Raw genomic sequence first — 16,188 nt, 5'->3', positions numbered from 1 at the left:
GCTGCTCTGGGGCATTTAAAGCAAAGACCCAGAGAAGGCTCTGTCCTGGCCCCCAGAGCATACCTGGGTGGGCTCTCATGGGGCTTTTCCATTTCTGACTCCCACACTCCTCTGGGTCTCACTGGATGGCCAAGGGAGGTTGCCAGTCGGAATGTACCCTGGACGTTCTAAGCTGCTGCTACTTCGGGGACCTGTGTTGAGATGGGGTGGGAGGGTCTCGCCCCTTGGTAGGCAGGTGTACATGTTCCAGAACCCACCCCCAATCGGCACCCTGATGGCCGCCTCAGCAGAGAGGCCAAGGCTTGAGTGGGTCCCTGGAGACTGAACTCCCCACACATCCCAGAGGTCTGTGGCGGAGGGAAGCTCACCCTATGGCAACCTGCTGTAGCTGCTCTGTGAGCTTGCAGAGATCTGCAGTCGCCAGGACTGCAAACCCAGCACCTTCCAGCAGCAGGAAGCCAACAGGCACAGCAGAGAAGTTGCCCAAAGCAGCCAGGCTCTGTGCCGTGCTTTCGGTGCTCCGCTCGCCAGGAGGTGGCAGTGGGCAAGCGCTATGGGAGTGGTCCACGGGGGCGATGTTGTTTCAAATGGAAGCCTCTGGCAGATCTGCCGCTGCGGCTGAAGGTGGAAGTCAGCTGTTCCTACTGCGTGGACAGAAGCCGGCGTGGCATCATGAGTGAGGTGGGCACATGGTTCCCAATGGCAGAACCTGGTCCATGCTGATGGGTTGCTGGGATGTTTCCAGACTGGAGTTGGGAGGGACGATCCCATATTCCAGTATTACAAGCGAGTCCCTTGGGACAGGTTCCAAGATAGGCAGCGATGGCATGTGCCCACCTTCACCAATGCCTGGGGTGCCCTGTGCCAGAGCAGCCTCTCCTAACTCCTTCCTCTCTGTGCCTCCTAGCGGTGGGACGTTGCTGACTGTGATAGGCACCAACCTGGCCACTATCAAAGAGCCCAGGATCCGTGCCAAGTACGGCAGCGCTGAGAGGGAGAACGTAAGTAGATCTCCAGCTGTCTGGAGAGGCCCTGTGCCTGGTTTGGGGAGGGAGGGCAAGGAGTCCTATCTCCTTGCTTCCATGCAGGACACCAGTGAAAAGCACGTCCTGCCACCTCCCCTGTGTACCTGTGACTTTAACGGTCTCAGTCATTAGAAGAGAGACACCAAGCCAGCCGGGTCTTACCTGGGGAGGGGCCAAAACGGGTCTGTCACTGGTGGGGGAGAAAGTGACTGGATGGGGTTAGAGATCTGGAGAGAGGGAGAGGAGTGGGGAACTGGATGCTGTTTCATGAAAGTGCTTTGGAAGCAGAAATGGTACCGACTGGGGGACAGCAAAGCTTCAGTCCCTGGCAGGGTCTCTCCTTAAATCCACTCTCTGAAAATCAGGCCCCATGCATACAGGAGTCTCCTGACCCAGCACTGAAATGCAGCCACTTCTGGGATGGAACATGAGGTGTTTGCCCAGCAACACTACACTAAAGTCTAGGACAGGAAGTGGAGAAGAATCCGGTATCCCGCTGGCAGTTCAGGGGGAGCTGACAGGCAGTGGTGAGGGAAGATATAGGAGCTCCACTTTATATCCCATTTCACTTGGAAGCAGTGAGAAGGTGGGATTATGGATGGTGTGTGGTCCAGCACCAGCTGTTGTGCAAAATGTCGCTGGATTTTGAATGGCCACAAGTGCTCAGTACTTTGGTTTTGCGTCTCTGTTATAAGAAGGGCTTCCAACAGCACAGCACCTCTTAGGTTTGGGAGTGATTCGGAGGGAAGAGTGCCCCGTGACAGATTCAGCACAACTACTTCTTGCAGGGGGTCTCCCTTCCTGGGACTGACCACTCTTGAGCCAACTTAGCTTGTGAGATCAGACGGTATCACAGCCTGAGATGATGGGAGACTGTCTGATCAGCCCTGGTGCCTTGTCCCCTTTGTAGAACTGTACTGTCTACAACGACACCACCATGCTGTGCTACGCTCCATCCATCGACAACCCGTCCCGGAGCCCCCCAGAGATCGGTGACCGCCCAGATGAGATTGGCTTTGTCATGGATAATGTCCAGGCGCTGCTGATTGTTAATACCACCAGCTTCGTCTATTATCCGGACCCCATCTTCGAGCCCCTCAGCCCCTCTGGCATGCTGGAGCTCAAGCCCAGCTCTCCCCTTATCCTCAAGGTAAGCCCCCCACAGCTCTTGTCCCCCATCGCTTGTGCTGCCCTATTGCAGCTCCAGCTCTCTGGCTTCCTTTTCCACCCTGGGCCAGCTGCACCTGTACAGCAGGTCAGAGAACTCAAACGGGGATGGAATGGACCAGTTCAGAGTCAGAGCTGCTGGCCCGGCAGCTGGTCTCTCGGGGGTTACATGGATTGTGCCGGCCAGGTAAGTGGGGGAGGGGTGGTATTCCCTGCCCAGCAGTGGGAGAGCCATAGAACCCCATTGTGCCCTTACAAACCCTCTGCTTGCAGGACAGGTGGGATTTTCTGGCTATAGGTAAAGGCTGATGAAGTTGGGGTCTGCTGCAGGAGGTAGGCAAAGGAGTGCGTTCCACGGAGATGGAACTCACGGGGTCTCAACCTTTTCCAAACTGTCTCCCTCCCCCTCAGCAGTATGGGAAGGGCAGGGTGGTTGGGACCCCTTGGCACCGGTGGGGTGGCGCTCCCCAGGTTACGAAGCCCTGGTTTAATTATCCCCATGGGGCGAGTGGGTATGTGGCACCTTAGAGCCTTGCAGAAGGGATGTGGAGTGTTTTAGACGAGGGCACGCCCTGGTTAACCCTGTGTCTCCATGGGTGGGAGGGGTGTCCCTCCCCTCAGAGCTCAGGGACAAAGTCATCCCCGGGGTAACTGCACTGCAATCAGGGAGCGTGCCCCAGGGGTTTGGCTCATTCTGGGTGCATCTTCTTTGTATCTCCCTGGCTAGGATTCCCACTCGTCCTTCACTTCTTATTGGACCTGTATCAGGGACTACGGGGGAGCGGAAGGATCCCTGCAGCCTCCTGCTCTCCCTGGGGTTAGAAGGCTGAGGGAGAGAATTTGCTTGGTGATGGGAGAATCCAACTGCGGGAGAACTAATGATCTCGCTCCTTGTTCCCTTAAAGGGCCGGAACCTGCTCCCGCCGGCTGCTGGTAACTCCCGGCTGAACTACACAGTGCTGATTGGTGACACTCCCTGCGCCCTGACGGTCTCCGAGACCCAGCTCTTGTGCGAGTCGCCAAACCTCACAGGACAGCACAAAGTCACGGTAATGCTAACCACCCCGACCGGCCTCTTTGGGCCCTGGCATCCTCGCAGGTGCTGCCAGGACTGCACCATGCCATGCACTGGGCACTTGTTCTTCCCGCTGAACAAGCCTCGTGTGGCTGGGGCCTGAGACAAACAGCCTCCAGCTCCAAAGCAGAGCTGGGATATCGTTTATCAACCCTTGTCGGGTTCCACCTGAGTTCTGAGGCAATGACAGCTGCATTGCCCCGCCCTGGCTGGGAGCCCTGTCTGTAGCAACACCCCAGGGGAGACCCCTGGGCAGCAGCCTGTGCACAGCACCGGGAACCTGCCTTGTGGCGTCCAGTCATAAAAGCAGTCCAAGTTACCAAGAAGCACAGCTCTGCCATTGACAGCAAGTGTGTGCGTGTGTGTGTGCGTGCGTGTGTGTGTGTGGAGGGTGGGGCATGGGCTGACATGCTGGACCCCAACCCCCTCCTTCATAGCACCCTGCCGTACCCCAGCCCTCACTCCCCTCCTGCATGGGGTCCTGCTGAATTCCAGTCCTGTCCTGCATGCGGCCCTGCCGTACCCCATCCTCCTTTAGTGAATGGGCCCTGCCATGCCCCCTTCCACTCCCTCCTGCATGGCACCCTGCTAAACCCCACTGCCCCAATCCCCTCCGGCTAGGGGCTCTGCCATACCTAATGAAACTTTCTGTTGATGGTGTAACCCTAAACATGCCTAGTTCTCCTGGGCCACTCCCTCATGCCGCAGTGAGGGACAGAGTAGCCTGTTAAGCAGAGTGCATTGCCGGTGTGCTGTTCCTCTGCAGGCTAGGACACTGGGCTCTGTAAAGATCCTTGTTTCCTGGGGGCCTCCCAAAGCACCTGACCTGGCACAGTGCTCACCGATGGTCGCTTTGGGAACAGCGCAGGCTGACCACGTGCCATCGTATGCTCAGCGGTAGCTCACGTTCAGCCTGAGACATTAGGCTCCCCTTTTACTGAGCGGGGGGCGGTGGCTGGAGACAGAGGGGCTTAATCCCCTTCTGGCATACATTGGAGAGCATGCAGGGGCCCTTCCCCTTTCGCCCCCTGCCTGGCGCCAGCTGGCCACTGGTCCCTGGGTAAGAGCTCATCAACACCGGATTATGTGCACATGCAGGGGCTTAGATCTGCTGGGAGGAGCCCCCGGCTGCCTGCCTCCCTAGTGCCCTGTCCCCTACCCCCAGTAGTCTGTTCAGAGGGGCTGAGTGCTCCAGCCAGCCCGCCACAAGCACGCTCCATTGTTACCCGCACTCTGGGTGGGCCTGGCTGGACCTGCCAGCTCGGTTCCTTCCCTACTGGCCGCAGGAGACTCAGTCTGAGCCATATGGTCAAGGGGTTCCTGCCCCCTCACTTCCCCCAGCTCCTGGCTTAGCTTTAAGTAAGATTCTTTGTCAGGTTGTTGCTCAGCAGCAGCAGCGCTCAGGGTCTCAGTGCAGCCTTGTGTATTTGAAAGGGACCCAGAACGGTCCCCCCAGGCTCCTCATCCATCAGGGAACTCACTTTACATCCCATCTGTTATTGTAATGTTGTCTGAATGAGACATCAAACTCGCTGCCTGCTCCTCACAGGCGCTGACAACACACCAGCATGTCTTCTGCATCCCATTAAAGCTCTGCATGCGCTCGGACAAGCCCCTCGCACTGTAGCCCCCGCACCTGCTCTGCGGCCTGCCCCACGGCCTCCTCCAAACTACCTTCTGGTGTCAATGCCCCTCGGAAGTGTGGGTTCACTTTGCTCACTGGGCTCTGCCCGGGCTGGTATGATAATGATCTGACCTTCCTATTACACACCTTGGACACATGCCGCTTGTGTGGATACAGAGATCCTGCGGTCTGGGGGTCCCTGCTTTCTGAGAACCCCATTCCAGCATGCACCTCCTCCCCCGTAAGGAAGGGGAAGGGAGGGTCGCTCTCTCCCCCACCCCCAATTTAAAGAGTGAATCATAGAAAGTAGGGCTGGAATGAACCTCAAGTGGTCATCTAGTCCAGCCTACTGCACTGAGGCAGGACTAAGTAAACCTTGGCCATCTCGACAGGGATAGGCTCCCTGGAAGCCTATTCCAGAGCTTAACTACCCTTAGAGTTAGACCGTTTCCCCCAATATCTAACATAAATCTCCCTGGCTGCAGATTAAGCTCCTTCTTGTCTTGCCCTCAGTGAACACAGAACAATTGATCACAGTCCTCTGTATAACAGCCCTTGACATATGTGAAGACTGTTATCAGGTCCCCCCCTTCAGTCTGCTTTTCTCAGGACTAAGCATGCCCAGTTTTTTTAACCTTTCCTCACAGGTTAGGTTCTCTAAACCTTTGATCATTTTTGTTGCTCTCCTCTGGACTCTCCAATTTAGCCACACCTTTCTTCAAGTGTGGTGCCTGGAAGGACTCCAGCTGAGGCCTCACCGGGGCCGAGTAGAGCGGGACAATCACCTCCCGCGTCTTACATACAACACTCCAGTTAATTCACCCCAGAATGAAATTAGCCTTTTTCACCCCTCCCAGCTTGGTGTCATCTGCAGCTTTTATACACGTACTCTCCACTTCATTATCCAAGTCATTAATGAAAATATGGAACCGTACCGGACCCAGGACAGACTCCTGCCGCCCCCACTAGATACCCCTCCCAGTGACAGTGAACCACTGATAACTACTCTGAGTATGGTTTTCCAACCTCCATTGTCCACCCCCCTGACAGTCATTTCACCTAGACCACATTTCCCTAGTTGGCTCCTGGGGATGTCGTGGGGAACAGTGGGGGTGGCAGACCCTCCCTTCCCCTTTCCAGCTGGCAAAATCCTTCTGATCACAACCTGCCCCAGTTCGGAGAGGCGTCTTGACCCACACACCCCAAGCTAAACCCGCTCTTGACCTCTTCCCCATGCCAATGGGAAGTCTCCCCGACTCACCCAGCTGCCAAACCCTCTTGTCCCCAGATGCTTTTTGGGGCATATGAGAGTTGGCCGGGGGCTCTGCAGTTCTCTTTGTATAGCATCCCCCAGCCTGTAGGGTGGCAGGTGGGTGGAAGAAGGGGGCACAGAGCCCTCTCAGCAGGGAGACGAGCCACTCCCCAGCCCTTAGCACTAACGTGAAGCCCTTTCCCTCCCATGCGGCTCAGATCAAGGCTGGAGGGTTTGAGTTCTCCCCGGGGACGCTGCAGATCTACTCAGACAGCCTCCTGACGCTGCCTGCCATCATCGGGATTGGCGGCGGAGGCGGCCTTCTCCTGCTCATCATCATCATCGTCCTCATCGCCTACAAGCGCAAGTCCCGGGACGCCGACCGCACCCTGAAACGCCTGCAGCTGCAGATGGACAACCTGGAGTCCCGCGTGGCCTTGGAGTGCAAAGAGGGTGAGTCAGTCTCTGCTTCTCTCCCCACGGCTTCCCAGCTTCAGCCTGTCCCCATCCGTCAGCCCCTTCACCTGCTTTGCCAGCTCTGCCCCCTCTGGGTCGTTGGTTTCCCCTCTTGTGTTTGCTCCAAGACTCTCTGTTCACACCCTACCGTTTGTTGAAGGAGCTAGCGGTACCATGGACATCCATGATCCCTCAGCCAGAATCCCCAGGTCAGATGTTCAGGGTATTGATGTTCACATGCAGGCAGGCAGGCTCATTTCTATAGAGACTCCCTTGAAAGCCCCCATCCTCTGCAGCGTTGTCAGGTCCTTTCCCTGGTTGCCTCTGCATTCCCATAGGGTGCTGCGTGTGCATTTGCAGGTCCCTATCCTGAGTGCCACGGCTTGTTCTAGCTCTTGATGTGTCCGTTAACAGCGTCTGGTCCCAGCGTGGGACAAGGAACTCCCCTGTATATGACACAGGGCTGCTGCATGGTCTCACCACAGTGACAGCACAGTATGTTGCAATGCACCATCCTGGTCTTATGGCACAAGGGTCTTTGCTGGACAGGTGTTTCCTACTTGCTCCCTTCTCTTTCATATCCCCCAGTCTCCTGCTCTGCAAGCACCATGTCTGCTTGCAAAGCTTCATGCTCACCTACAGCATGTGCTAACTCACTGCACACAGAGCAGCCTTTTAAATCTGCCCTCTCGTCCCAGTGCTGTGGGCCTCGAGCTCCTGATCTACAGGGACCTTCCCCTGCTCTAAGCCACTCTTGGGACTGGCGATCCGAGCAGGCAAAGTGACTTTGTTGGGGGGGGAACTTAACTTATTTTTAGTAGGATTTATTTTTTCGGTTAAGGATTTTATGTTTTTAAAGTCTAAAAGAGGACAAAAGAGGATAGAGAAACCTGCCTGAAAAGGGCCTTGAGTCTCTCATTATGTGACAGAGGGATGCTGCGAAATTGGACAGAATGCCTCTTATGATCCTGCTGATAAAACCTAATTGCCCATTATCGCTGCAAGCCAGTGCCTGGGACCGTGACCCTGCCAACTACAGCCAGCCCAGAGGCTGGGGGAGAAGCGGGCACCTAAAACGAGATAATAAAAAAGAAAAAACCCCTAAAAATCCATGTAGATGGCAATAGTGACAGAGAGAGGGGAGGGTGGAGGGGATCTCGTCTTCCTCTTCCACAGCTGGCAGATAAAAGGATCTGCTTTTAATTAAAAGGCGCAATCTCTTCCCTGCCTTTTCTCTTTTCTAGTCCCTCTAGTTACAGATAAGATAGCGAGCCTTTCAAGCTGACGTTTGTTTTTTCTCATCAGGCTGACAAGCCTGCAACCCTCTGCCTAGCTTCCAGCTCCCTTTAAAGTGCTGTTAATTTGATTTCTCTGTGTTTTTTTCTCTTTCCCTTATACAGTGCTAGAGATCCCCCTCCTACCCCCAAAGCCTTCCCCCATGGGTACCATTAAAGGCGCAGGACACCATTTCCCCCCCCTCCGTCTAGCACGAGCTCAGGCTGTGCCTGTTCTTACCCCAGGGTGCTGGGTTTGTGTTGGGCTTTTCTCTCTAACATTATTTAGGTCAGAATGAAATGAGAACATTCTTGTGGTTTAAACCTCTCTCTCGCCCAGCATCTCTGCCCTGTCATTCACAGCCGCCTACAGGTTTCTTACATATGTGCACATAGAAAGGGGGTTAGAACCGAGAGGCTAAGGCTTCAGGACTCCTGGGTTCTATTCCCGGCTCTGCCACTGATTTGCTGTGTGACCCCGGGGAGGTCATGTCCCCTCTCTGTGCTTCTGCTTTGCCCTGTGTAAAATGGAGATAAGGGTACTGCCCCTCTTGACAGGGTGGTGTGAGACTGAGATAATTGATGTCTGTAAATTGCCTTGAGCCGCTCTGATTACCGGTGCTAGGGACAAATGGCAGCCCCCACTATTCTAGATCTGTGGGGCTCTTATCGTCTTTTGCTGGCACCAGTGTGGTAGCTCTAGGGCCCAGCCTGACCTCCCCTATTGACCTCCTGCAGGCCCATAGTCCCCTAACACAACTCTGCTCTTTCCATCCCAGCCTTTGCCGAACTGCAGACAGACATCCATGAGCTGACGAACGACTTAGACGGGGCTGGCATCCCCTTCCTGGACTATCGCACCTACGCCATGAGGGTCCTCTTCCCTGGGATAGAAGACCATCCTGTGCTGAAGGAGATGGAGGTGTGGTAATGTGTGTATGTGTGTCTGTCTGTCTCTCCGATGCTTCACCCTGGGGACACCTGCCTCTGGGAGCTGCGCTTCATGCCCGTCTGCTGCAGGGTTCACCATTGCCCCTTCTTCCTTCATTTTTAGTGCGGAAGTCTTGGAAGTTTCAGTGAATGATGGGAACTCACAGGTCTGGGCTCAGCAATGGATGGGGAGAGATTACTGACTCAGGAGTGACTCTGGCCACCCATCCAAGGAGATTGCAACAAGCTGCAGTGGGCAGAGACTCTAGTCTGGCAAAAGTCCATTTTCTTTACAGAGCACGGAGGAGCATCCTTCATGGCAACCTGTCCATGCAGTGTCCTCTGCCTGAGCTCTTGGGGTTTGGATTTGTAACATCTGGGTTTTCCAGCCGGGAGCGACTGAGGAGGTTGCACGTACAATGTTCTGAAACCTCCCTCTTGGTCCTCCAAGACCTCCATGGTAAAGCTGGGTGACACTGGGGTTTCCTCCCTTGGATAGAGAGGTTTACTCTGCTACGGTGCCCTGTGACTCCTTAACCCAGGGATGAGAGCTTACAGGACTGCAGTGCAGCATAGCAGAGGAACCCAATGCAATCTTGGGCTATGTATTTTTTAACACAGTGTATCATTAACCTGCAGAGCTCATTGACACAGATGTCACTGAGGCCAAGAATTAAGAGGGTTCAAAGTAGGATTAGCTATTTCTACGGATAATTAGAAGATCCACAGGTATGTTAGAGAGGAACAAAATGTCTTTATAAGGGATATAAACCCCCAGGCTTCAGGGCAATTAGCTAGGTGCTAAGGGCCAGATTTCAAAAGCACTCAGCCCCCACTGAGAACAGATGGAGTATAGTGTTAAGTGACAAGAGTTAAAAAGGAACTTCCTCTGTAGTCAGGTTATTCCAAAAATGTCCATGATAGTGTTTCTTCACCTTGTTCTAAAGCGTCTGGTACTAGCTTTTGTTGGAGGTGGGCCACCAGTCTGATCCAATCAGGCAATTCTTATGTTCCTGTCTCATCCCAGAGGAGCCGGTCCCTGTCTGTGCAGCTCGGGGAGGTAGTGCCTGGGGCAATCAGTACAGTTCTCGGTACCTTGGTACCAGAAAGATGTTGACAAACTGGAGGGAATTCAGGGAAGAGCAACAGAAAGGGGGAAGTTTGGAAGAGTTAAGTCTGCATAGCGAGGCTGAATGGCGAGAGGAGGAGGGAGGGTGGACCCATCTAGAGACACGTGAAGGGGCAAACCCCAAGGAAGCAGAGGAGCTGTCTGGGGCGGTTTGGGGGAGGGAGTATAATGAGGAGTAATGGGATGACGTTGAGTAAGAAAAGCGCAGGAGTGTTTTTCTGATCACTAGATCTGCTGGGCTGTGGAATAGTCTCCTGAGGGAAGTGGCAGAAGTCCCCTGGCTTGGCACACTGGAAGCTCTGAGTGGACAAAGCACTAGGAAATACACAATAGAGAAGCATCCAGTGCTGGTCTCAGGGAGTGGGGCTGGTGCTCCTGACTAGGCCTGGCTCATCTCTCTTGCTGGTGATTCCGAGACTCTAACCCTTGTGCTGCTGGTATCGTTCTGCCTTGCAGTGGGAAGGTCATTGCAGCCATAGAGCGATAATACATTTCACCAGCCGGCTTCTCCCAGGCGTTGAAGCATGGGCTCAACCTGTTCCTGTCCTTCTGGGGGACCACAGATCACCCAACCAGCAGCTGCCTCCATCACTGTTGTCCCCATCTTATCCCTCACCTTGTCTCCAGGAGGGTGACCTGGCGGCCTCGCTGTAGCACTCCTAGGGCCGTGTGCTTGCCACCCGCTTCCCCTCTGGGAAGTGTTGCGCTTTCACTGCCACCTGGGGAGAGGGTTGCTCTTCCCTGCCACAGACCCGCACTGCCAGCTTCCACACCCCGCTTTATTCCTCTGCGTTTGCACTGACCAAGTTTCACCCAGCTAGGCCTACGCTGTCAGCTGGGCAAGAGCCTGGGCCACACCTCATCTGCATTAGGTGGAGCAGACTACATCTGCCCTTCCTTTTAACTGGGACCTGGAGCCCCTGGAGACCACCAGCACGACCAAGGCGGCTCTCTGCATATCTGCGGGGGCTTCACTTCCTTGTCTAAGACCATCATGGCTGCATTTATGCTGCCCCTTCTCCACAGCTCCTGAGCATATGGTCTTGGACACCAGCCTGTCCCTCCGTGATGCATCTTGCCACGTGCCGGTCAACGTGAGCACAGGGAGGCCACTGCATGGCTACCACACTCACTGACATTAATATCAATATTCGTATTAATATCATTGCCGCTGTCATTTTCTACTGCACTTGATTTATTCAATTGGGTTTGTTTGATGCATGACCGGCTGCTCATTTCCAGCAGACTTGTCCGACATCATCCACCTTCCCAGCTCCATGGCTCCTCCCTGCAGAAGAGCATCTTGTCCCTTCTCCCCCTGCTCCCCAAACCAGCTCCCCCTTCTCTCCCAGCCTCACAATGTCTGCTTAATTTAGTGCATGCAAGTGCACATAAATTGGCTTCTGGTTTTTCTCAGTACCAAGGTTGCTCTTGATTGGAGTGGTGCGGGGTGACCTTAGCTTCCCCTCGCTGCTGACCGGACACAGTAATTAATGTTGACGTAGACTTCAGAACATGTTTAGGAGAAGTAATCGGCCCTGGTGCGGGATGCAGAGTTATTAATTGCAGGGAATCAACCCCTTACAACTGCAAATGCATTCATTGTAACCCAGCTGGCTGCTGCTACTGTGATCTGGCTCTCTCAGTGGGGTGGGTTGTAGTTCTATCTCCCGTGCTCCCTTTAGTCCCTACCCCCAACGTTGGGGGGTGGGGGGGAGGCACTTATCCTGGCTTTCACCACAGAGTCACAGTGTTCATGGATCTACCTTCCCCCAGGCTTGCAGGAGGCTCAGACAGTCCTGGCCTGGCCGTCGGGCACTGTACTGTTACCACACAGCACGAAGGGGTCATTCCCCCCGTGCTTCCCTGCACAAAATGAAGAGGTCAGCGAGACCCTGACCCTCTCTCGTTTTCCATTGTAACCAGGGCTTTACTCAGCTTGGGCCTTCGGTGGGGAGGGGCTAATTCTTGGCAAATAAACCTGCTACGAAGAGCTATGAGGGGGCTGCATCTTCATAACTATCTTGCTGCCTCTGTTGGCTCTCCATTCCCAAGCTCACCGGGCCCATTCCATTGTCCCCTTCTGCCCCCCCTGGATCTGACACAGGAATGAATGTTCCCCCAACCCAGACACCCCTGGAGATGACAGATGGCAGTCATGTGAGAGAGGGGAGTGAGTCCCCCTCACAGGCAGGATGGGTTAGGGGATAGGCGCCCGCAGCTTGGACTTGGGACACCTGGGTGCAGTGCCTGGCTGATGGAAGGGTGTGGTGAGGATAAAATGAAGGTGGGCGCTCAGAGGCTATGGTGATGAGTATCTAAGTACTAGGTAGATGGATGAACTCCTGTGTGTTGGGTGTGAGCTAATGGGCAGGGCAGACCCTTTACTGGTAGAGTCTTCCCGTGGCGTTGCCAGCCTTAGCTAGCGACGGGAGCCACACGTGGGCTGGCTGAGTAACTCTGGGGCGCATGGTGGGAACCCTGGGCTCTGCCCCTCGCTATTTGCCTCTTGCAGAGGAGAAGTATTATTTATCAACTCAGGTTAAATAGAAAAACCCTTGTCTGGCTCCCCAGCCATAGACAGTGCTGCCCTTCCCTCTGTGCATGAGAGAGAGGTGTGGGGAGGACAGTGTGGGGACAGAGCAGGGCAGGAGGAGCTGGGGAGATTTGGAGAAGATGGATTTTCTTCACAAGGACCTGTACTCGTAGCCTCGGGGTTAACGCAGCGACAGCTCTCGGGCTGATGCCCAGTGGGGTGTATAAGACACACATGGGTGTATAGCGTAGAGGTACTGCCGGACAAAGGTCTCTTTGTTTCTGTTATAAATGAAGTATTTTCAGGGGGGTCATAAGCTGCATGTGAAAATTGCCCTACCCAGTGGCGCTCCTCACTGCGCAGTATGACAGCGTGGTTCTAGGCTCCACCCTCTCGCTCTCTCTGTTTCAAGCTCAGCCCCTGAAGGGTAAGGAGGGGAGGTGTCTGAAGTCCCATTGCACAGCCGTGATGCCCCAGTTGTGACAGAGCCAAGCCAGTGAGAATGCAGCTGATGTTTCTGTTCTACTGTCAGCGCTACCTGCCAGCTTCCCGCTTTCCTGTCTGTTTAGGGAGCCCCAGTGAACTTAGCTCACTGGGAAAAGCTTCCAAACTAGAGCTGGGCCTAGGAGGTGAGGCTTGGGTCTGGATCTGGATTTAGGCTTAGGCTGGGGTTTGGATCTGACAGTTCCAAATTCCCCTGAGATGTTGGCTCCGTACAATTGGATGTCAGGTCGGCTGCTGTTGGGAGATTTTTGCCAGCTTAAAATGTTCTCACAGCGCTGGAACCAGAAAACAGGCCCCTTCTGGGTTTGGATCCAAACTGTGAGGGCAAATTGAGATGCAAGGATTTGAATCCACCTCCTCCCCCCACCTAGAATTCCTAGGGTGTGTTCCGGCCCATCTCAGCCTCGCTTTTGGCAGTTTGGTTTGCGGTGACTACACTCCGTCTGCTATCGCTTCCTCACTTAGCCTGGGCGGGGGTGGTCAGAAGTTAAAGGGCCAAGTTGGGTGGCTGGGGATAGAACTTACTGCTAGGAGAGAAGGGATGAAATTGAATCAATGACAATTTAGGCGGAATATCAGGAAACCTTTCCCAACGAGGAGACCTGCTAGACAGTGGAATCCTTTCCAAAGGGAAGGGATGGAAACCTCATTGAAATCTAGACATGACAAAGCCCCGGAGAAGTAACTGCAGGGGATAATTCTGCACTGGTCTTTTCCAGCTCCAATTTCTGTGATTTTAAACATACTGCACTCCGAATGCAAGAGAGAGCATGTGGGCTTGGTTGGGAAGTGAAGTGTTAAAAGTTTCAAGGGAGAAAAAGAACCCAGATTAAATAAAGCAAATACAGTTGTGTAAGCTTCATATAATTTAATCAGGTTTGCTTTTATTTGTCCCCTTAATCAGAATGAGTGTAACACTAGCTATTACAAGTGACGGGGAAGGAGCTCTTCCCCACACACACTAATCCGAAGCCAAGTCTTAGAGCCGTCATTAACAGCTCCCTTTTGCTTTGGGTTTGTGTGGGTTTTGTTTTTTTCCATTGCTTTGTGTGAATTTAATCCTGATTAAATATTTAATTCTTTATTGTTCATTTACTTTTGCTAATGATCAGTGAGTTAGACACAAAGCCGCAGCAAAGCGGGGAATTGGGCTCAGTGAGGGTGCTCTCAGTGACACCATGTGTGACAGATGCTTTGCACTCTTCCCCGCTGTCCTCTTCCATCCCCTGCGCAAGACCCTGATAAGATCGCCGGGGCTGGACAGGATCAATTTCCCAGCTTATCAAGCTTTGGTTGCTCCACTAGCTGGGAACACGGCTCCGATAGGATCGTGCCATCTGATCCCTGCATCTCCCAGCCAAGCAGAGGACGATGTTTATTTTGAAATTGTAGCCTGAGCCCATCTGAAATCAGTCAGTGTGTCAGAAATGTGGCAGGTAGCCGGCTCTCCATGCTCAGACCCACATCAAAACCCCTGGGGGAGAGTTGAATGCTGAAGGCAGCGGTGCCACCTGCCTGTCCTCTCCCCAAAGAATCCCTCCCTCTTTCTCACCCTTCCTTTCAAGGGCTTCGCTGCCAGAATGACTTTAGCGCTAGCCGAAAGTGCCGGTGTGCTAGCCTAGGACTTGGGAGACCTGCGTTCAATTCCCTGCTCTGCCACAGACTTCCTGCGTGACCACGAGCAAGTCACGAAGGGCGTGTGCACACCAGCACTGTTTCAAACCACCTGTCAGTGCGCACTAGGGAGCTCTTAGTGCGCGTCAGCCGGGTGCAGGCAGACGGTTAGCACGACAGGCTGGAGCTTTACAACCCAGCTCGCAGGACAGTAAGTGCTTGTGTAGACATGCCCTTATTCTCTCCAGGCCTCAGTTCCCCAGCTGGAAGATTCCCCCAGCTGGAACAGGGGAGGGATAGCTCAGTGGTTTGAGCATTGGCCTGGTAAACCCAGGGTTGTGAGTTCAATCCTTGAGGGGGCTACTTTGGGATCTGGGGTAAAATCAGTACTTGGTCCTGCTAGTGAAGGCAGGGGGCTGGACTCAGTGACCTTTCAGGGTCCCTCCCAGTTCTATGAGATAGGTATATTTCCATATATATATATATATTTTTTTTTAAGATGGGGATAATAGTACTGCCTGACTTAAGGGGTACTGCGTGAGGGTTGGGAAGTGCTCAGATACTACAGGAAGGGGGCCATCTAAGTCTCTGTCTGCAGGGCAGGTACAGCACCGGGGTAGGTTCCTCACCTCTGCCCTGCCGGGACCCCTTGTAGGACCAAGTTCAGTCTCCGTCACCCGTTCCTGGTTTGGCCATTCTGCTGAGATTGCCAACAAGAGGCCAGTGAGTGCCAGCTGTGGTGTGCTTTGGGGTGTGAGGTGGACACCTGGGCTGTGACCCACAAACCCATGGTCACCCAAACTATCCAACAGCCACCCGCTGGTGATGAGAGAAAGGGGAGGTTCGTCCCGTGGGAAATGCCCAGAGTTTGGAATTAGTTTCTGCCGTGGAACATTAAGTTGAAACATTGGGAAATTTCACAGAATGCAAAATGCCAAAAATTTTCAATCTCAGCAAAATAATGGGAGGCGTCGAAGCCCCATTTTTCATTTCGAGCTGACATTTTGAAATGAAAAATGTTGCTTGGTTTCAAACGTTGGCTTGAAACGACATTTTCATATTGATTTTCCTGATCGGAAAATGGGGGGGAAATTCATTAACATTGACATTTCCCCATGGAAAATACTTTACTTTGATGAAACCATGTTTTCCAATGGGAAGACTTTGAGTGTGAAAAATTTCATCCATCTCTAGTAACAACTGTCAGTCACTGCTGACCAAAACTGGGTTGGTACTGGAGAGGTGGAGGTAGAAGTCTCCATACCCCACCCCCTCAGTCAGCCAGCTCCCCCTTCTTTCCCCCCCTGGGTTTCCTGCCCAGACACACATGTGGCTGACTGCTGTACAGAACCAAGCACACCCTGAAACGTAACATGAATCTCAAGGATATGGGAAGTATTCTTGTGCTGAGATCCAGCCAGAAAAGTTTGGACACCTTTGTCCTTTAGCGACTCAGTATTTTGGCAGTTCTTTAATTTGGAAAGGTAGAAAAGGGAGAGATGTTTTCTTATGCTGTGGAATGTCCAAAGAGCTGGTCCGAGGTCTTTGCTGGGTACAGAGTGAATTCAACTTCTCATTGGATAGGAAATTGGAAGTTTGACT

General features: G+C 53.5%; 1 protein-coding gene across 2 annotated transcripts in view; it reads left to right on the top strand.

Annotated features, from left to right (window-relative positions):
* Nucleotides 1-16,188, top strand: part of PLXNA1 (plexin A1) — a 265,426-nt gene that overhangs the window by 205,488 nt on the left and 43,750 nt on the right. For both annotated transcript variants that reach the window (XM_026650270.2, XM_026650272.2), the window contains exons 17-21: nucleotides 908-1,001; nucleotides 1,936-2,175; nucleotides 3,098-3,241; nucleotides 6,362-6,596; nucleotides 8,653-8,795. In XM_026650270.2, coding sequence (XP_026506055.1) covers nucleotides 908-1,001; nucleotides 1,936-2,175; nucleotides 3,098-3,241; nucleotides 6,362-6,596; nucleotides 8,653-8,795 — 856 coding nt within the window. The remainder of the gene's footprint in view (nucleotides 1-907; nucleotides 1,002-1,935; nucleotides 2,176-3,097; nucleotides 3,242-6,361; nucleotides 6,597-8,652; nucleotides 8,796-16,188) is intronic.

This window comes from Terrapene carolina, unplaced genomic scaffold (genome assembly GCF_002925995.2).
Source record: "Terrapene carolina triunguis isolate 2854851 unplaced genomic scaffold, T_m_triunguis-2.0 Scaffold89, whole genome shotgun sequence".
In the NCBI taxonomy this organism is placed as follows: domain Eukaryota; kingdom Metazoa; phylum Chordata; order Testudines; family Emydidae; genus Terrapene; species Terrapene triunguis.
Note: the sequence above shows the minus strand (reverse complement) of the source record. Positions and strands in the feature narration are given on the sequence as shown.